This window comes from Mus caroli, unplaced genomic scaffold (genome assembly GCF_978045245.1).
Source record: "Mus caroli unplaced genomic scaffold, Mus_caroli_1 scaffold_15, whole genome shotgun sequence".
Taxonomy (NCBI): domain Eukaryota; kingdom Metazoa; phylum Chordata; class Mammalia; order Rodentia; family Muridae; genus Mus; species Mus caroli.
Genome location: NW_028227270.1, coordinates 29,323,825 through 29,338,278, shown reverse-complemented (window position 1 = coordinate 29,338,278; position 14,454 = coordinate 29,323,825). Strand labels below are relative to the sequence as shown.

Sequence of the window (14,454 nt, the reverse complement as noted above, 5' to 3'; positions counted from 1 at the left end):
GTGGAAACAAAAAGAACTATACAAAGAATCAACCACACCAAGAACTGGTACAATCAACAAGATAGATAAACCCTTAGCCAGACTAACTAGAGGACACAGGGACAGTATCCTAATTAACAAAATCAGAAATGAAAAGGGAGACATAACAACAGAATCTGAGGAAATACAAACAAACAAACAAACAAAAATAATCAGATCCTACTACAAAAACCTATACTCAACACAACTGGAAAACCTGGATGAAATGAACAATTTTCTAGACAGATACTAGGTATCAAAGTTAAATCATGTTCAGATTAATGATCTAAACAGTCTGATATCCTCTAGAGAAATAGAAACAGTCATTAATAGTCTCCCAACCAAAAAAAAAAAAAAAAAAAAAACCCAGGACCTGATGGGTTTAGTGTAGTTCTGTCAGACCTTCAAAGAGTACCTAATTCCAATACTCTTCAAACTATTCCACAAAATAGAAACAGAAGGTACTTTATCCAATTCATTCTATGATGCCACAATTACTCTGATACCTAAACCATACAAAGACCCAATAAAGAAAGAGAACTTCAGACCAATTTCCCTTATGGACATCAATGCAAAAATAATAAAATTCTTGCAAACTGAATCCAAGAACACATCAAAACGATCATCCATCATGATCAAGTAGTCTTCATTCTAGGGATGCAGGGATGTTTCAATATACAGAAATCCATCAATGCAATCCACTATCTAAACAAACTCAAAGACAAAAACCACATGATCATATCATTAGATGCTGAGAAAGCATTTGACAAAATCCAACACCCATTCATGATACAAGTCTTGGAAAGATGAGAAATTTAAGGTCCATACCTAAACACACTAAAAACAATAAACAGCAAACCAGTAGCCAACATCAAACTAAATGGGGAGAAACTTGAAGCAATCCTACTAAAATCAGGGACTAGACAAGGCTGCCCACTCTCTCCCTACCTATTCAATATAGTACTTGAAGTCTTAGCCAGAGCAAGACAACTAAAGGAGATCAAAGGGATACAAATTGTAAAGGAAGAAGTCAAAATATCACTATTTGCAGAGGATATCATAGTATATATAAGTGACCCCAAAAATTCTACCAGAGAACTCATAAACTTGATAAACAACTTCAGTGAAGTATCTGAATATAAAATGAAGTCAAACAAATCAGTGGCCTTTTTCTATACAAAGGATTAACAGGCTGAGAAAGAAATTGGGGAATTAATACCCTTCAGAACAATCACAAATAATATAAAATACCTTGGTGTGACTCTGACTATGGAAGTGAAAAATCTGTATGATAAGAACTTCAAGTTTCTGAAGAAAGAAATGGAAGATCTCAGAAGATGAAAAGATCTCCCATGCTCATAGATTGGCAGGATTAAGGTAGTTAAAATGGCTATCTTGCTGAAAGCAATCTACAGATTCTATGCAATTCTCATCAAAATTCCAACTCAATTTTTCACTCAATCATCGAGTAGAGTATTGTTCAGCTTCCACACATATGTGGGTTTTCTATTATTTATGTTGTTATTGAGTTAGAAAGGGCAATTTGCAAATTCATCTGGAATAACAAAAATCCTAGGATAGCAAAAACTAGTCTCAACAATAAAAGAACCTCTGGTGGAATCACAATCCCCAACCTCAAGCTGTACTACAGAGCAATTGTGATTAAAAAAAAAAACAAAACAAAACAACAACAACAACAACAAAAAGCTGCCTGGTACTGGTACAGTGACAGACAGGTAGGTCAATAGAATAGAATTGAATACCCACAAATGAACCCACACACCTATGGTCACTTGATCTTTGACAAAGGAGCTAAAGCCATCCAGTGGGGAAAAAAAGACAGCATTTTCAACAAATCGTGCTGGCTCAACTGGTGGTTAGCATATAGAAGAATGTGAATTGATCCATTCTTATCTCCTTGTACAAAGCTCAAGTCTAAGTGGATCAAGGACCTCCACATAAAACCAGAGACACTGGAATTCTAGATGCAATTTGCAAAACACATGAAACTCAAGAAGAAGAAAGACCAAAGTGCGGATACTTCGATCCTTCTTAGAAGGGGGAACAAAATACCCACGGAAGGAGACAAAGTTCGGAGCAGAGACTGAAGGCATGACCATCCAGAGACTCCCCAACCAGGGATCCATCCCATAAACAACCACCAAAACCAGACACTATTGTGGATACCAACAAGAGCTTGCTGACAGGAGACTGATATAGCTGTCTCCTGAGAGGCTCTGTCAGTGCCTGACTAATACAGAAGTGGATGCTCACAGTCATCCATTAGACAGAGCACAGGGTCTCCAATGAAGGAACTAAAGAAAGTACCCAAAGCAGCTGAAGGGGGTTGCAGCCCCCTAGGAGGAACAACAATATGAACTAACCAGCAACTCCAGAGCTCCCTGGGACTAAACCACCAATCAAAGAAAACATACAGAGAGACTCATGGCTTTAGCTGCATATGTAGCTGAGGATGGCCTAGTCGGTCATCAATGGGAAGAGAGGCCCTTGGTCCTGTGAAGGTTCTATGCCCCAGTATAGGGGAATGCCTAGACCAGGAAGCAGGAGTGGGTGGGTTGGGGAGAGGGAGGATGGGGGAGAGGATAGGAAATTTTCGGAAGGGAAACTAGGAAAGAGGATAACATTTGAAATTAAAAAAAAAAAGAAAGAAAGAAAATAAAGAAAGAACATCAGCCATTGGTGCTGCTCTAGTTCCATCCTCAAGTGGCAAATCACTTATAAAATAACCATAATCTTAACTGTTATTAAAATGCTCTGGCTTCAACTTACATAAACAAAAAGAAGGCTGAGTCTTGGTAGCAGTTTCCCATACACCCGTGCCATAACATGTATGGAATGAAACCCTAACTGTATTAGTGTTCTAGAATTCTCATGTTCAGGAACTATATGCAAAACTGTACATCAACATTCCTGAACCAAGTCAAAACTTCAAGATGAAAACACTAATCCCAGCAATATTATTTTCTGGACCAGACCCAGAGGAAGAAAGAAGCAATTGGACATCCCAGAATATGATTCAAAGACCCTCTCATAGCAAATGGTGACAAGGCAGCTACTTCTGACATAGGAGCCAATACAATGGTGTGTCTTTCATGGTACATACAGACAGTGCCTCCAGGCTGCATGGAGGAGCCATTCTAGGAAAGAGGAGATGAGAAACAGTCGTCTTGTGTGGTGTCTCCAGGAGGATTTATAACTCAGAAAAGAACAAGCCTCGTGCTTAAACAGTTACTGATTAATCAAAAGCTCCAACATTTGAAAACAGAAATCAATAATTGTCTACTTTAAAGTTTTCTATTGAAAGTCAGAAATGCCAAGTTAATGTCACCATACTGTCTGCTAAAAAATGAAGTGTTTAGCCAACCAACCTTAACTCAGTAGTTGAGTTTCATGCACAATGTCACGGAACAAAATGGCTAATGATTCTCTCTGTAGCAGCATCATTAGATTTCTGGCCTTGTTTGTACAGAAAGAAAAAAGTCAGGGCAATTTTTGGAAACTCTGAGTTATTGATTTAGAAAATAAATATTTCAGAATCACTTCAGTTCAAAAGGGCAAATATAAGGTATCGAGTATAAAGTGGTCAGATTGAGAGGAGTCATCAAAGATCTTATTCTCAGGCATTAAATCAAAGCAAAGCAAGAATAACAGAAGGATCAAAGCATCAAGGGGAAAAAAAGATCAGCTACTAAACAGATCTTGAAATCTCAGAGAAAAAGATACTTACCATTGTGCCAAGTAAAGCACATAAGTGGTACTCAAGTCGGCCTCCAGATAGAATCACAAGCCTTAGATTTCATCACATCTCAAATACAACCAATTACTGACCACATCCACACCTATAACAAAATCTTACCATGATGTCACAAAACAAACAAAAAAATTCTCTTCTTAAATACATACATTTTTAAAGTATTTCACACTGCGGTGAACTTGCCAAAATCTTCACTTGGCAACTGTAAACTCACTTGTGGTAGTCAATGGCTCCTGCTCTTTTGGAATATAAAATAAGGTCAAATACATATGTTTCAAATTACATGCTTCATTTTAATGCTCAGGTAGAAAAGAATAGACATAGCAGCAAAGACTCTGAATGCAAACAGCCCCAAGGGCTCTACCTTGTCAGCCTGATGCATCTTTCATCTTTGAAGACCCGACCTTCTTTCTCTAGCAAGTCATTCTGCATTAGCCCCAACTGTGGAGCTCAGACAGTGAGCACCAGGGCAATGAATAGTATGCCTGCCCCCCACATCACATCACAGAGCAATGAGCAGTATGCCTGCCTTCCCCATCACAGAACAATGAGCAGTATGCCTGCCTCCCACATCACAGACCTGTCCCCAGGGAGTAGCATTTGTTGCCATCTGCATCGCAGAGAACTACTTAAAAGATGAGAAGGGAAAAGAAGTGAAGTATTTTGTAATTGATATCTTTTCCTTTCAACCCTGACCTCACATCATTCTACTTTCATCTTTGAAGAGAGGAAGAAAAAAAGGGGAAGAAACCCTGAACAAAGGATGAAGATGAGGAGAGAGGAACATTTAATTTAGAGCACTGGCTAAAGGTTGTGAAGTCTGGCAGGCCCATGAGGTGCTGCAGCTTGAGAACCTGGTGTTAGCTCTTGCCCAGTCAGTTTGACTTTCTGTTTTCTCATTTGTCAAGTTGGGCTGATGATACCTAACTAAGTTACTACAAATAATATAAAAGTTAAGTGTACGAAGCACTTAGCATCACAAACTGGTCCTTACAAAGCAGGAAGGCCAGGGAAATTTCCAGAAAGAAAGAGAAGGAAGAAATCTCATTGAGGACTGATTGTTTGTTTGTTTTCTTCTATTAAACCTACGTGGAGATTCCTGATCACCTGTTGAACAATTAGCAAATGCATTTCATTTAACAATGAATGTGCCCCAAATCTTCCTCTTGAGTCTCCAAGTCCACATAAGTGCCTGCCCAGGGAACAGAAACCACATGGAAAATAACTCGAGTTGCTAAGTATCTGCATGCAGTGCATATGCAATGAGGTTCAGCGGAGTTTGGAGTAGGAATGAAGAGGAATGACTGGTCCCAGTGTCAGAGGAAGTGAGAGAGAGAGAGACAGCAGATGTGCAGGGGAGGCTTGTCAGGGACACAGAAAGAAGATGCTCCATGACTGAGTTTTGCTTTGAAATGTCAGAAAGATGAGATGAAGAGCTGGGCATGAAATGAAACCACCTGTGCTGAACAGTTTTGTGTGAACTTGTCACAAGCTAGAGCCATTTGGGAAGAGGGGACCTCAACTGAGAAAGAGTGTGGCCCATAGGCAAGTCTGTGGTGCATTACCCTGATTGACAGGTGATGTGGGAAGGCTCAAGTCACTATAGGCAGTACCACTTCAGCATTGGTGGCCTTCAGCATGATAAGAGAACAGGCTGAGCAAGACATGGTAGGCAAACTAGTAAGCAGTGTCCTCCATGGCCTCTGCATCAGTTCCTGCCTCCAGGTTCCTGCCTTGAGTTGCTGCCCTGACTTCCCTGGATGATGGATTTGAGCTATAAGATGAATTAAATAAACCCTTTCCTCCCTGGGTTGTTTTGGTCAGGGTTTTTTTATCAAAGCAATAGAAACTGTAACCTAGACAGCATTCCAGCCTGGGGAAAAGATATGCAAAAGCAACAAGCACACACAGAAACAAACGAACTGGGCTTGAATCAAGTAAAGAAAAAGGGTGTCTGCCTCACCCCCTCCTCCTTCAGACTTCTTGTTCCTATCTAATAGACATGGAGGGGTGTCTACAGTCCTGGCATTACTTAGGAGAAAATAAGCCACATTTTTCTATTTCTGCAGTTAGAGTTTGTTATTACCATTTTCAACAATGAGACTATACAAGCAGGAGGGTGGAGGCCAGAAATTACAAAAGAGGGGCGCCACTGGGCACATTCCCAGCACTGTCACTCCTAGCTGCATGGCCTTACATAACTACGTAGTTACATAGTGAACTAACCTACCAGGCCTCTCCTTCCTTATACAAAAACCAGGAAGTGTAAACTCCTGTAGCAGACTGCTGGGAGGGGTGGTCATACATTTCCTAAATTCCCTAATTAGGAAGCACTTAGTGCATAGTATGTAGGAAGAAACCCATGTCTACTGCCAGCAACTGATAGTGTCTATGCCTGTTACTTTGTCTTTAACTGTAGCAGAGCCACGGGAAGTACACACAACTCCTTCGCACTTGATACAAGGAGGTACCAAGGTGAGACCCCAGAAGTGGTAGCCATCATGAGCCCCCTCCAAAGCCAGACCTGACCCACACCTGGCTTGGTGAATGGCCTCCATCCACTCTTTCCCGGCCTGCTCCTCCTCACAGCGCAGCTCCAGTGGCTTTTGACCGTCGTGCCCAAAAAGGACAGTGAAGTAATACTGCAAAGAAGAAGAAACACAAAAGGGTTACAGCTTTACTTCTCAGGAGCAGAAAGATAATAAGCCAGTATTTGCCTACAAGAGGTATAAACTGACAAAATCTACCAGCATGATGTAAGTCATATTTCAAACTGTAATAGCATGCCTGGTCCAGCCAGAAATGTCTTTGCGCCTTGGCTGTGACAGCGAGCATTCTAACACCCCTCAGTAGCACACAGCCCACAGCCCTACTGCACTGCATATTTTTATTTAAGAACAAAAAGAACATTGCGCCAATTTGCCGATGAAGAATAAAAAGCTAAAGCGAACATGAAAACGTTTCCAGAAGTTTTCGTGACGGGGCGTGTGGTAAAGCAGTAGAGAACAGGCGTCCACCCCACCGAACCAGCTGATTCTCTTACCTAGCCTACGCTATATCCAGGCTCCATTCTGGGAAGTGCTATGGTTATAACTACATCGAACTTCTGCTTTTGCCTCTTCTGCAGCCTTAGCAAGCACCATCAATGGCTTAAGCCCCGTATCACAGACAAATTGTATTTAGCATGGGAAGGAAATATAATTGCCATCCTGGCCGTAAGTCATAACCAGAATCTCTTTTTGATGAATGTAATCTAATTTCTTGTTGGATAGAAGAAAAAAAGAAAGAAATGGTTTTAGCAGGATTAAATTTATTCATCCCATTTGAACTTTATTTATAATCATCCCACGCTGGAAACCATGCATATATCCCCCCAGGAGTGAGTACATAGACAATTCTGGTACATCTTCCCAATGGAATACAACTCATCAGTAAAAAGGAACGTTTCTTGATAAAGCCAGCAACTTGAATGCTTCTCAAAAGTACCACATAACACTAAGAAGTCAGCCTCAAAGAGCTCCGCCCTGGAGTACTAGCGAACCAGCACAGTGGTTGAGGTCTCTCATTGGTATTGCAAAAAGAGCTGATTCTTTTCCCAGCACCCATGCCAGGAAGCTTTAACCTGCTTGTCACTCCAGTCCCAGTGAAGACAACACCCTCTTCAGGCCTCTGAGGGCACCTAAACATGTGCACACATGCACACACACTTAAAATACAAATACTTTTAAAAGTTTTATACTCTACAATTTCCTTTATGGGATACTACTAAAAGAGTAGCAGAAAACAAATCAATTTTTTTTCTGGGGGACAGGGAAGAAGTTTGTGCTTATAAAGGAACACCACAAGAACTTTTGCCAGGATCTCCCCTTCGTCCCTGTGTTCCCCCCCCAAAAAATAAACAACTATTTGACTATGAGTCAATATGTCATTAGGAGTCATTTTATTGCTGTTTCTTTATCAGAATAAAAGTATAGGTTTTTTTTCCCTTCCCTAGGTCTATATCCTATGTAGTCTCATATTCTTAGCTATTATAATAGTGCCATAGAGTTGTCCTTACATCCAACCAAAAAGTGGTTGGTTACTGTCATGACATGCGTGTCACTATTGCACAAGTATATCTTGTAGACAGGTGATTGGTGTAGGTCTCAGGATTTGTAGATCAGTGTTACTGGTGATTACCTTTGTCCTCTAGCATCAGGCAGAGTAGAGTAGCTTCCAGGATCGTGAATGCTAGTCAGTAGGGGAACAGCTTCCAGTAGGGCTCTAGCCTGACTTCTCCATGCTGAATGACATAAGTAAATGTACTGGCTAGTATTCTGTCAATCTGACACAAGCTAGAGTCATCAGAGAGGAGGAAACCTCAACAGAGAAAATTCCTCTATAAGGTCAGCTGTGGGCAAGCATGTATGCATTTTCTTAATTAATGACTGCTGTGAGAGGATCCTGCCCATTGTGGGCGGTGTCATTCCTGGGATGGTGGTCCTAGATTCTATAAGAGAGCTGGCTGAGCAAGCCAGGAGGAGCAAGCAAGTACACAGCATCCTTCCATTGCCTCTGTATCAGCTCCTGCCTCCAGGTTCCTGCCCTGTTTGTGTTCCTTTTCTGACTTCCTCTGATGACGAATCGTGTCTTCTAGACACAACAGAATTGATGACTATAAGAACTAACAGAGACTATAGGAGAACGCATGGAAGCTGTACAGGTTAAAGTGTCCCAGCACTGAGAAGGGAAAATGAGCCCAAAGTCTCACCCCTAACCAAGAAGCCATTTGCAACTGATACTCCTGAGAAAGAGAAAATCCATTTCTCTAATAGGATGTCATTGTGTGTGTCAAGCACTCACCAGGGCAGGCCTCATGCCCAACTGGCCAACACGAACAAATTCCATGGGATGTTTTGTTTTGTTTTGGCATGTTTCTCTTACTGGCTTTTTTGTTTTGGTTTTCATCTTAGGGTTTTGTTTGTTTGTTGAGACAGAGAACATGAAGTTGGGTAGGTAGAGAGATGGAGAGGATCTGGGAGGAGTTGGGAGAGGAGGAGAACATGATCAATGCCTAGTTTAAGAAAAGTTTTTGTTCTGTTTTCAATTAAAGGCACTTTGGTGATCAGGTCCGATTTCCCTTCCTGTGTGGATGTTACCAACAGTGCTGATGCGGTCAGTGAGCTCCTGGCCGGACCTCCTTCCTGTCACTCTCTCTGCAGGCTCAGCCACTGCCGATCTGGAACAACGTTTCTCCAAGGCATCCCACCCTCAGACATGGGATGTTCCAGCCTTGGGCCTGATTCTTGTATCATCCACTCTTCAAATGCAGCCCAGGGGTCTTTCCCACATAATTGTTTAAAGTCCTGACTACTCTGCCCGTGGTAGAGTTTCCAGGCCTGACATTTTGCTTTTATACAGCAGAAAACTTTTTAACCATCAACGTTTTTATGATTGTTTACATCATCTTAATTTTTTATGCCATTTTATACTTCACTGATGTTTACAGAAGAGGCAGACAAGAACATTATGATCATGATTTCTAGTGTATGAACTTTCTACACTTTCCTACGGCTAACTACCAAAAATGAAACAAATCTATCAAACAAACGAAAAATGCATCCATGCTTCAACAAGGGGCCACATGAGAGGGGAAGCAGACAAGTGGTTGCAGGGGATGGGGGAGGGTCAGGGCAGCAGAGGGAAACTGCCAATGTGTATAGAGATTTTACTGTTTACTTGTTTATTTGACTAGTGAATGGGCTTTCTTTCTAGAGCAGCTTAGAGTTGACTAAACACATTATCCTCACAATGCAGGAGAGGCTCCCGTCTTGTCCATATGGGCATATGCATGGCATTGTGTGTTATTATTATTAACCTAGATCACATTAGGGTTTGCTCTTTGTGGTGTAGACAGTGGATTTTGGCAAATGCACCGTATTGCCTATTTACTGTGACAGTGTTTTCTTTGGGGTGATGCAGTGCTCTGATGTTAGATAGGGCTGATGGTTTTCACAGCCTTGTGAATAAACTCAAAACAATTGAATTAGAAAACAGCCAGCGTTGGAGTAGGATTTCTATGTCAGTTTTTTAAATGAGAAAAATTGCAGCAAGAAACAAAGGAGGGAGACACACAGATATGATATGGCAGTGACTTTGGTTTAGCAGTTTCTAGGTACTCTCATTCACATCTTTCCCAAGATTTTCGAGCTTGAATAAGCTGTTTGCTTTTGGATCTGTCCTTTACTCACACCATTGATGGAGCTGATGCTGTTAGGGATCCTTTGAAGGATAAAAAGTCAACCCAACCTGCCCTTAAAACTGGTCTTCAAGTCCTTAAACAAACATAACCTTTCAAACCGCTCTCTTAGCTGCAGAGCTTACTCCGGACCTGAATTCCTGCTAGTAGCAGCCCTGCTGGCAACGCTGCCTGCCGATAGTGGCAGCTGCTGTGCAGATTTGCCTGTTCTTCTCGCCAAGCCTTTTCTCTCCCCTTTAACACTGTTCTCCTGGCTACTTGTTTCTCTTATATCTGCATGCACATTTGACATATTGAGATAGTAATGGGCATACTTGGGGTCATGAATTCCAAAGTATACATCAAACACTCTAATATGTATATGTAGAAACCCATGCTAGGACACAGAGCCTTTGCCAAGGTTTGGCAAAAGACAAAAGACCACTGTGGGTGGACATGCTAGAGAAAAGGTTCAGTGGTTAGGGCTGCCTACTCCTCTTACAGAGGACCTGAGTTTGGGTCCCATGAACAGTCACAGCTGTCCATAACTCCCATTGGCAACTACACACACACACACCCAGAGAGAGAGAGAGAGAGAGAGAGAGAGAGAGAGATAGAGAGAGAGAGAGAAGAGAGGAAATAGATAGATAGATAGATAGATAGATAGATAGATAGATAGATAGATAGATAGAAAGATAACTAAAATATAAAAGTAAATATTAAGAGAGAATGCCCTGTAGACAGGCACAGTGGAAAGCGGTTTGAAGCCCTTATAAGACCATCAGGAAAACTTAAGAAGAAAATAATGACCCTTCAATGACCAGGAGACAGGGCATCAGTTTAAGCAAAAGAAAGAAGGGAAGAATCAGAAGGATTAAAGGGGCAGATGATGGGAGAAAGGGAGAAAGGCAGGGAGGGGAGGGAAAGGCTGTTTAACCAAATAGATGAATGAGCTTGGGAGACAGAGACCTCCAGCTCTAACCCACCTGAGATGGTTGTATGCTTCCAAAGCCCTTTCCACGGTACCACTGCAGCTGTAAGCAACAGCTGCTGTCTATATTTTGAATGTGAGAGTTATGTAATAATGGCTTTCCAATATTCTTGAATGCTATGATGTGATGTCTTTATCCTAGGTTCAGCTGCTGCCTCAAGACAACACAGAAAAACCAGACCCAGACAACCAGGTGAGGCATGGAACAACCTTGTCCAACTCAGAAGGGAGATAACTAGGAATCAGTTTTGACCCTTGCTCACTTAAGGTCATAGAGGGGCTCCATGGGAAGCCACCAGATTCTAGGCAATCTGAGATTTCCCCCCAGGAAACTATGTGTGCTGAGATCCACCCTACCATCTCCTTGGGAATGAGAGTGGAGCATTCTCCTGGCCTCAGGCTTGTGAGGGGGCTCCCAGCAGGTGACTCACACAACTTCCTGTGTTTTCTTTCCAAGCTGATATCTGGTGAGCTTAGACTCTCAAAGACCTGGGAGCTGCAAGCCAGGAGGTTGAAAGAAAGACACTCATTTGGGGAGTGCACTCCCAACGAAAGGCAAAGAAAAGGATGGTGAGTGCTTTATCCCAGAAATTGGCCACATCTTAGTGTGCTTGGGAATGAGCAAGAACAGACTGCATATACAAGCAGCTTGTAGTACAAAGAGGTCCAAGTCCTGAATGGTGCCAGGGACACAGAAAGATGATCACAGGATCCAGGTGTACTGTGAGATTTAGTTGCATTTCCTACTTCTGCTTGGACATCCACTGATGTAGAACCCAAGGGGCCATCCCTAAAGACTATGCTTTAACACCTGGCTAAACACAGAGGCAGCCATGGTGGGCCCCACTTAGGGAAGTCACAGTAGGAGCGGGGGAGAGTAAGACAGGACCACCAGGGACTGAGACACAGCAGGTGCCTGTCTGTTCTTTGAGCTTCAACCAGTAATGGGGTAGCTTTCCCTTCACACTGAGCCATTTGAGGCCATGATACTAACTACCAACAGACTATCTGGGAGGAAACTGTGACTGGAGAACTCTGTGTGATATTAGAATAGTCAGAAAGCATGCCGGACATATCCAAGACTCTATCTTGGGGCCCAGCAAAGCTGCTCTAAAAGAGAGACATAAACAACTCTGTTGTCCTCCTCCCCATGTGCCAGATCTCATCCAGTGTGACAACTATTCTTTTCTAAAAACTAAAACCATCAGTTCAAAGATCTTATTAACCTCCCGTACTAGAGATAGACTTGAGTCTAATTTTATCTAAAAGAAAAACAAAATATTAACTCAATTACTCCTCAGGTTCCCTGGGCATGCCATTGAGGATTGAGGACTCTGGATCATGCCTGGGACTCTGGATCATGCCCACTACACTTCCCCATGGGCAGTCCCAGAGTCTGCAAAGAACAGGTGTGCCTGGATCTTAACTTCTAGCTCGGGCTGAGGATGGAATGCCATAAACTCGGGAGTGAAATTTGATGAAAGGCCTCTGAGAGGGAGCAGCATTGGATTTAACATTAGATCTAATAAAAGCCCATTTAAATTTAAGAGCAAAGGAATGGACAGTCAGTAAAAGAACAAGTCAGTGCCTCAAAGGACAATCTTCTAAGGGGTAGCAATTGGTTGGCTTCTGTCTAAAGTCAGTGCTCAAGCCAGGAGAAGCACTCAGTGGCCTGGCTTGGTCTAGCTAAGAGTTGTATGGTGCTTCCACAGCTGTTGCTGCCTGGGAACCCAATTAAAAGGCACCTTAAAAGACAGCTAGGCAATCCCATTAGCAGAGCATGTGCAAAGGTTAAACCATGCTGCAGGCACAGAAAGGATGGGAAGATCAGTGAAGTGCAGCTTCCACTTCCCAAAGCTGGCTTAGATCAAGCACTGGCTCTGCCTGTACATGCATGCAGAGGGTCCAAGCCTGTAGTCACAGCTCTTAAAGGCTGACATAGGAAGCTCTTGACTTTAAGGCGAACCTGGGCTGTGTAATGAGTTTGAGGCTAGCCTGAGCTACATAGGCTAGATAGATAGATAGATAGATAGATAGATAGATAGATAGATAGATAGATAGATTGGAGGGAGGGAGGGTGGATGGATGGATGGATGGATGGATGGATGGATGGATGGATGGATGGGGAGAGGAAGAGGGGGGAAGAACTAAGGGCTGGAGATGTAAGGTACTGGTAGAATGCTTGATTTGCTGAATAATTCAATCCCCAGCACTGCTAGAAGAGAAGGGAGGACCAAAGGGAGGGATGGAGGGAGGGAGGGAGGGAGGGAGGGAGGGAGGGAGGGAGGGAGGGAGGGAGGGAAGAAGAAAGTTCATTTTCTTTGTGTCATTGGGCCTCTCTAGGAGGCAAGTGCTATGGATCTGCATCAGAACTGGTGCACCATGGGTCCCTTAAGTGTCAACATCAGCAGCAGAACCCCTGGTGGTATACCATGAACATTGTTCCTCTCTAGTAATTTCAAAGAGAGTAATTTCAAAATCCTGAATAAAGGAAAAGGACCAATTAACAGCTCTACAGTCTTGTTCACATCGTGAAATCCAACATGTACAAAAGTCATGGATATTTTTTTCTTTAATGTTTCTTCTTACTGAACTTTCTTATTTTTTTATTCATTGTTTTTATTAGGTATTTCTTCATTTACATTTCCAATGCTATCCCAAAAGTCCCCCCTCAACTGCCCCCCACTCCCCTACACACCCACTCCCAATTCTTGGCCCTGTCTATCCCCTGTACTGAGGCATATAAGGTTTACAAGACCAATGGGCCTCTCTTTCCAATGATGGCAACTAGGCCATCTTCTGATACATATGCAGCTAGAGACACGAGCTCCAGAAGATACTGGTTAGTTCATATTGTTGTTCCACCTATAGGGTTGCAGAACCCTTTAGCTCCTTGTGTACTTTCTCTAGCTCCTCCATTGGGGACCCTGTGATCCATCCAATAGCTGACTGTGAGCATCCACTTCTGTGTTTGCTAGACCCCGGCATAGCCTCACAAGAGACAGCTATATCAGGGTCCTTTCAGCAAAATCTTGCTAGTCTATGCAATGGTGTAAGCATTTGGAGGCTGATTATGGGATGGGTTCCTGGGTATGGCAGTCTCTAGATGGTCCATCCTTTCACTCAGCTCCAAGCTTTGTCTCTGTAACTCCTTCCATGGGTATTTTGTTCCCAATTCTAAGAAGGGGCAAAGTGTCCACACGTTGGTCTTCATTCTTCTTGAGTTTCATGTGCTTTGCAAATTGTATCATGTATCTTTGGTATTCTAAGTTTCTGGGCTAATATCCACTTATCAGTGAGTACATATCATGTGAGTTCTTTTGTGATTGGGTTATCTCACTCAAGACGATGCTTCGAGGTCCATCCATTTGCCTAGGAATTTCATAAATTCATTCTTTTTAATAGCTGAGTAGTACTCCATTGTGTAAATGTACCACATTATCTGTATCCATT

At 42.5% G+C, this 14,454-nt stretch overlaps 1 protein-coding gene across 2 annotated transcripts in view; it reads right to left on the bottom strand.

The window, feature by feature from the left end:
- Positions 1–14,454, bottom strand: part of Rasgrf2 (Ras protein specific guanine nucleotide releasing factor 2) — a 233,932-nt gene that overhangs the window by 144,363 nt on the left and 75,115 nt on the right. For both annotated transcript variants that reach the window (XM_029468511.2, XM_021180496.2), the window contains exon 2: positions 6,329–6,435. In XM_029468511.2, the coding sequence (XP_029324371.1) occupies positions 6,329–6,435 (107 nt within the window). The remainder of the gene's footprint in view (positions 1–6,328; positions 6,436–14,454) is intronic.